The following is a 7,745-nucleotide window of genomic DNA, read 5'->3' on the forward strand; positions in this document are numbered from 1 at the left end:
CTTCAGACAAAGAGAAGCTGCTTCTTATAGGCATGTATTCCATGTTAATCCTAGTATTTTTCTGACATATAAGTTCTTCAAGCAGCGGCTTTAGAATGCCTTGTAAAATTCAGATCTCATATTCAGCTAAAACAGCTTTGTTGAATTCAGTTCCTCGTTAATTACATTCAAGGCCATAACTGGAACCGCAGTTTGTCGGCCACATTCATCGTCTCTCTGAGACGCAGTACCATCAAAAAAAGAGAGATAAATGCAATGTTGCTTACCAAACACGTACGCTTAAAGACGCTCGCAACTTGGGATACAGAGATACACAGTTGGTCATAAACTGAAACTGCGTTAACACTGAATTACTCCCTCTGTTTCATAATTCTTGTCGAAATCTTACATGTATCTAGACACCTTTTAGGAATAGATACATCCATTTTTAGACAAATTTGAGACAAGAATTATGGAACGGAGTAGTCTTTTACCGGCAAAGAATGTTCACAGAAAATCTGGGTAGTGCAGACTGGTACAACCAAAAGCAATTATAATCCAGATTCAGAAGTGGAGCTGAGACTTAAGAAATGGAAAGTTTATTATGTTAACTGAACTTGGTACAGATTCTAGAACAAGCAATCCCACCATATGCTATAATGAGAACATGAGGGCTAAAAAGACACCCGCAACACAGCAGCTAGAATAAACTAGTCTTCAGGAGAGGCTTGCTGCTGAAGAGGCCTAGCAACACCCTCAGAACAAGACGCTAGTAGTATAACTTTTAGCTCCTTCGAGCATCTCTGATCTGGAGATCACAAAGAAGATACGGGGAGGCCTTCCATTACCTATGTCAGCAGGAGATCGTTAGTTCCAAGGTGAGGAGGGCGCATTGAGACCCTAACTTCATGTTCTTCTGGTTCGCTTCCTCGTTTGGGGACCATAATCTCAAGAACTGCAGCAGCCTCATCAAAGTATGCCTCCAGCTTAGCATCTTCAGGGATACGGGTAGCTAGAGGTATTTCACGGATGAACTCCCCAGGAGGGCAGTGCTCTGGCGTAGCGTCGGCGAGCTTGAAGACTCTATCATGTCTTCTTAAGTATGGCATCCTTGCTGTACTAACACAAAGGATCTTAACTATACCATGGGTAAGACTATTCTTCCAGGAAACCTTCACCCTCTGCTGATCAACGAATGGCAAGCTGACCATAATTAAGTAGCCCTGGTCATCCTCGTAAATAGACTTGGCAGCTGTTGCTGGCCCGGAAGCCTTCCTCATCACCCCAGTGAACTCATTCAGCCACGACGGTTGCAACACTGAATGCATCTCAATATCTTGTTGTGTCCTTCCATTGCAAGAGTTCAGTGGCAAGAAGCAGTCCTCATCCATGGCATGTGGAAACGCCTCCTTCCTGCGCTTGCTGCTAACTGGGGAGAGATCCATGCCGTCTTCTCCTGAATGATTGGATGGTGATGACAAATTCAAGCTAGATCCATTTAGCAACTTCTTTTGGGGTGGCTGAACATTGCTCTTCATGGTAGGGTGTGGCCTCTCCAGCTCAAGCTCCGAGTTTGGCATAGTTCTCCATGTCCCAAAGTCACTGGCCTCTTGTGGGATAGAGAAATTGAGCTCCCTCCCTGTAAGCTCCACCCACCTCCTCCGGTCCAAGTCAGTGATGCCTCCAAGATTCGGTGAATTAACCACCTCAATTCCATGAATACACTGCGGATTCGAGAGCCCCCGGTAGTGCTTTCGCTGCATCCGGTGTGATCGGACAAATCCCCTGTCAACACTAAAAGGGAAATGAGGTTCACCAGGGCGTGAGTGCCCGTTCATGTAGCTCCTCAGCTGCATCTTACCAAGGGCATTATCCGGCCTCTCCTTGAACACCCACATGTACATGTTCTCCATGTCGTGTTGCACCAGGAACATGTCGAGGCGCAGGTCCGATTTGTCGAACCCCGACAACCCCTTGCTGTCCCGGACGACCTTGCCCTTGCCCTTGTCCGACAGCAGGGGCTTGAAGTAGAAGGTGAAGAAGAACCACGCGCCCCAGATGCTGTCCCCGCGCTTGGCGGTCTTCCGGCTCCCAGCCTTCGGTGCGCTGCTCAGCACGACCTCGCCGTCGTAGACCTGCGGCCCGAGGCCGACATCCAGCATGTCGCAGGGCTCCGTCTGCCACGGCTGGTTGATGTCGGGCGGGGCCGCGCCGGAGAGGGACACGACGCGGGCGCGCGCGCCCGCTCCGATGCGGGGCTGCACCATGACGCCGACGGCGCGGTCGTCGAGGTGGCCGGAGGGGTCCATGGAGAGGAGGGTGCAGGGGCCGTGATGGCCGCCTCCGCCGCCGTTCTCCATGGACAGGGTGGTCACGAGGTCCTCCCCCATGGCCGGCCGGTGACTCGAGCCTCGGGGTGGTGGGTGCTAATGGCGGCCTCCGCCTCCTCGTTCTCCTCCTCCTCCCCCTCCTTCCCGGCCGCTATCTAATCGGCGGCCTCCGGATCCCTCCGCATTCCAAGAAGGCGTCCCACAGCAACCAATCATGGGGACACGCCATACGACCCACCATCAATTCCCCCACGGGAGCACACCACAAATCTCAACCAGCCTCCTCCTCCCCCCAACCAAATCCACACCCCAAACAATTTCCCACGCACTGGTAGGAACCAGGAGATGCAGAGAAGCCCAGAGACAGAGAGGGGCGGACGGCGGAGGATGGGTTAGCCGACGGTTACCTCCATTAACAAATCTGAACAACCTTGGCACAATTAGCGCGGGGGTCGTTGGAAGCAGCGGGAGCAAGAGCGCGCGGAGGAAGGCGGTGACATAGGGGTGGTGGAGGTGGGAGGTGGGAGAAAGGGAAGAAGTGGTTGTGGAGGGCGTCCGTTTTTAATGGCCTCTGGGGGCTCGGAAGAGGCCTCCACCGGATACGACTGAGACGGCGAGACGACGGCGCCGTCAACTTTCCACGGCCACGGCGTTAGGGCACACGCCACCGCTGCGCTCACCCCAACGCCACGTGCCGTCCGTCCCGAACACATGATTATATGTCTCCTTCGATTTATCTTCTTGCATTTTTGCATTATTTACCTTGTTTTTCTAGATTCTTTCTTTGTTTTGACTGTGTGGAGTGGACTTTTGAATCCTGGAGTGGACGGCAACATCAGCTTTGCCCGCCGTTGCGTGGGACCGACATAAGAAAGCTAGGATCTCCGATTAAGGGCCTTTTTTCTGGAACAACATGATCAATCAGGCACAACTATACAAGTTCTATTTTGTGGGTCAAGACTTGTCCCCTTCCCATTACTTTCAGTAAAGTGTGATAGAAAAAAGAGTGTGATTCTAATTGCAAAAGCTATCGCTTTCTAGCTAGCGTGCCGTGACCAGAGCTGCGTATTTGGTCTGGCAGGTTGCTTATACTTTTGCTTAGCCCATAAACGACCAAAATTCATGTCAAATCAGCATGGCGTTCAAATATCTTTCCTCGATCGAATGTGGAGTATAGTTTGTGGTGGCACAGTTCAATTAGCTAGGCCTGCATTGATTTGCACCCGCTTCGCTCGTTGCCAACTTGGTTAGGAGAAGTATCATTTTCAATCGCTTTTTAATCTGTTCCAGGGGTTTCTGCTGGACATTTCTCTTGGCTAGACAAGTACGGAGTACAGATTATGCATCTATGCATAAACACTGTTTGAAGTAAAGGTTGAACTTCTTCGGAATTCAGGCCTTATTTGAAGCATGGAATTTTTTGTAAGATTTCGAAGAACATAAGTTCGGGTCTCGCCTAAAACCTTGTGTTATAAATAGATGCTAGCCAATATATTCGCCGTGATAAGTGCGATGGCGGATTTTATTTTACTTTGTCTTCCGACCTCCCGTGATAGACCATGGATTTTTAGAGTCAATGGATTTGCTGCTTATCGCTAATCATGACTGTGGACAACTCTATTTCCGTGGGTTTAGAGTCAATGGATTTGCTGCTTATCGCTAGAGTATCACCGGCCAGCCTTGCTTCACAGCTACGCAAGGACACAAAACTACGAACACAAAAGTCATTGCTCGGCTGCTGGGATTTCTCTGGGCCACACCAGAGTTTGGAAGAATTATATTGCGACGCAGAGAAGCCAGCGTTCATCTTTGACTTGGCGTCTCATCTCTATCTCTTTGGCCAAAGGTTGTCTGCTGCTCGTGTATTTGTTTATCAAATAGGGAAAAACTAAAGCTACCTATCGCATCTCTCCTCCTCTCTTATCAAGGTGGTCGGTAGAAGACTGGAGATTGGTAGTGGTGGGGCTTGGCCCTAATGGCACAATTAACTTGTGGTACTAGGATTAAATTAACGGAATGCTCTGTTTTGTCAACATCTGCCGTTCGTTTATCTCAAATTTTGGTGCATTGACTGTTCAAGTGGGACTGAGAGTTGGCCCATTCAACTGTGGCACACATTCTCAATGACGGATTAGATGGCGATGTGTTCCGTACTTTCATTAGAGATATGTTAACAATATATTATGCAGTTATTCAGCGAGTACGCATTGTTTTTTTTCCTTATGACAGGACACATTGACAAAAAATGTTATGCCATTGAAAATTCCTTTGAATATTTCTTGAGAGATTAATTAGCTTACCGGTATATTTTAGTGAAAGCAGTTACTCCGTATTTACATTTTTCTCTTTTCTTTTGACCTGTTCCTTTTTACTACGGAGTGATTCAAGTTCACGGTTAAATAGTACTACACCTGTTCGTAAGCATAAGATGTTTTAATTTGTTTCTAATTCAAACTCAAAATCTAACCAAGTTATAGAGAAATGTACGAGCATTTTACAGCATCACATAAGTAATATATAAGGGAGTGTCTATTCCTCGGTCGCCTAACAAATAGTTATTTCTCGATCGACAATCATAACCATCCAACGAAGATTTTCTTAGTTATTGTACTTGTGCCGTATGGCTGGACTATCTTGCTCGCGCTAGTAAAAATCATCATCGTTAGTCTCAATTATCATGCCTAGAAAGATACTGTATTACACTTTTTTGAGCAAACAAGATATGATGGCCCCCGGTTACACTCTCTCAGCCATTCGATCACGAGTGAGGAAAGCACATCCCCGTGAGCTCATGACCACCTAATCGCGCGCGTTAACAATTTTTATATCCCACATGATTGAGCCCACTATGCAGGTCGTGGCTTGGCGGAGGTTGGCAGTCTAGATGTCTAACCCTGTGTGGTAGTAGTAGAAGCCATGCTTTCAGTCAACAATTTTTCTTCTTCTCTCAGGCCGGCCTCCACTGACGATGCTAGGAAACAACTGTCATCAAGTGATTAAAAACTGTAATTATTGTCTCGACTGCTGTGGCAGGTACAGAGAGGCGCGGGGCGTGCGTACGCCTAATCTAAAAATTCCATGTTTTCCGGGCCTGGCGCATCCGCTGGAGATTCTCCCTCCGGTAGGAGTACAAGTGGGTGAGAAACATTGTCACATTGCTCTCGGATCAACATTCATCAGCCCTACCGATGACGATCGAAGAAGAAGCAGCAAACTGGATGGAATAGCTCGTCAGAAAGACTATTCCAACCGCTACTGCATATGCTGGGTGGCCGTCGCAGTGCACGCGGCAGCAGCCAGCAGCGACTATCAATCGAGCATCCGGACGACACATCGTCCACTCCGGATCGAAATAATGGAGCCGCGCCCACACTGCAAATCTGCAACTGCCCGTAGTTTTCAGCTCCCCAGAATGATTGCCTCTCTCAAAAGCGCCCAGCACCAAAGGGAAAAGTGCGTGCGTATCAGCAAACCGAGCCCAGCACGAAGCAGAAAACGCGACCTCCTGCGACCAGACAGCCGGGGGAGCCAAGGTGCGGTGCACTGCCACGTATAGTATTTTTTTTTCTCTCTGCGGCACCTTCGCCGCGTTCTGCTGCTGTTGCCTGGCTTAGAGTAAACAAGCGGGAGGAGGGGACAGGCAGGGTGTATTATTGGTTAGTGATGGCGCGTCCCTGCATGGAAGCTTCAGAACTCAGAAGAGAGCTGCCCCGGATACGAGCTGGAGACTGCAGTGGGACTTGTGATCTGGCCTTCGTTTTTGTCTCCCTGAAACGCTGATAGGTTCTCGGTTTTCTTGGCTTGTTTGCGCCAAGGTGCAAATGGCATCTTCATTCTGCACTTCGCTCTGTCGGCAATTTCAGCGGTTTGAATTTGTTTCTTTCAGAAGATAAGCAGTTTCGTTTCAGATCCAGCTGCACAGCTACCCGGAATCAGGTTTCAGCAACCAGGCACACTTGCGAACAACAGAGAAGAGTTCAAATGCCCCACGATTTTTTGCAAAAGAAGCTGACACTGAAATGCACGTAGAGCTCAGGAACATGGAGACGAATGGCCATTGTCCGGGTCTCGTTGCGATCATGCTCCATCTTTTCGCTTTTTCCTGTGTCCGTGATGGCGGTTTTTATATCAGCAATTATTGGGGCCACGGAGGAGGGGTTGAATCTTCCGCGCAGGGCCTCCTGTTTCGCCAGGTGCAGACGTGCAGACCAAGTGCCTGGTCTGCACCACTTTAGATATTGGGCGATCAGGTGCTGCGAAAGCATGCAGACAATTATTGCCTGCTAGTATAACCTTACCGTCTGGATCTGATGAGACCCTCCCGGAAAAACTGTACTTGGTTATCCACTGATTCTTCATTCAGATCATTTTGGTATCAGGCACTATGTCCCAACTAAGGTATAATTGCCAACTAATATGCAAAAACACTGGTCCTAGCCTTTCTGAACATTTCACAACAAAATACATTGAGTAGTACATGGTCTTTCCTGCCGATCCAAAATTCATGTTTTAAAATGTTGTACTTCCTCCGATTCTAAATTGTTATCGAAATATTACATGTATCTAGACGTTTTTTAAGATTAGATACATTCATATTTGATAAATTTAGTTAAAAATTTAAGATCAGAGGAATACGTCCTAGCCACTGAGCAAACCAACAGAATATATCAACACTGTAGAATAGACTTTTCGCACATGAATGCCTAGAATATTATATCTTGTCTACAGTCTCTGAGATGTAATTAGTCCTTATTTTAGTAACATGATTGAGGGGCACTCAAGCATGCAGAAACTCCAGAAATGATGGAGATCTGAGGGCATCTCTGATGGGACTTCAGAAATCCGTCAATTTCTGTACTAACACTAAACAATAATTCCTTCACTTCTAGTCTGTCGACCAAAAAAAACTTATCACACTGATGGCGGCTATGCCACTTGTCACCCCCTGCTATGATCCATGTGGAATTCTGCAGTCCTGTACCGTGTTGGTTTCTTGCTGAAGAAATTTTGCTCTTGTACCTTTGCACAGAGTGCAACCAACGCGAAGTTGCACGAGACCACGTGCATGTGTTCTCTAACTATGGTTCTTTAACAAAGTGATAACCATAATAGTAAGGATCAATTTGATATATCTTACCGCAATTCTTGCGTATTCGAAAAATATCACTGTAATTTTTATTTTTGAGAAAATACCATGGCATTCTGTAGATTTTTGAAATGCTACGGTATTACAATATACAATGAACTCTTTTACGGTGATTGTTGAATGCTTTCTAGTACTTTCCGTCAAAATTAATATTGTCCGTTTATCTGCATTCTTAATTATCGGATTATTACGTCCTTGGCGTTCGGTCGCCGGAATCTCAACCCGCTGACAAGGTTCCTCAACCTCCATCCCCGACCCTCCCCCGCTGGACCCCCCCCCCCCCCCTCTGC

At 47.4% G+C, this 7,745-nt stretch overlaps 1 protein-coding gene across 1 annotated transcript; it reads right to left on the reverse strand.

The window, feature by feature from the left end:
* Positions 1-562: 562 nt before the first annotated feature.
* On the reverse strand, positions 563-2,862 carry LOC100840710. Its single transcript, XM_003564533.4, has one exon. It carries the CDS (start codon positions 2,367-2,369, stop codon positions 828-830), a length of 1,542 nt encoding a protein of 513 aa, XP_003564581.1. The 5' UTR covers positions 2,370-2,862; the 3' UTR covers positions 563-827.
* Positions 2,863-7,745: the final 4,883 nt, after the last annotated feature.

The sequence above is a fragment of the Brachypodium distachyon genome, chromosome 2 (assembly GCF_000005505.3).
Source record: "Brachypodium distachyon strain Bd21 chromosome 2, Brachypodium_distachyon_v3.0, whole genome shotgun sequence".
In the NCBI taxonomy this organism is placed as follows: domain Eukaryota; kingdom Viridiplantae; phylum Streptophyta; class Magnoliopsida; order Poales; family Poaceae; genus Brachypodium; species Brachypodium distachyon.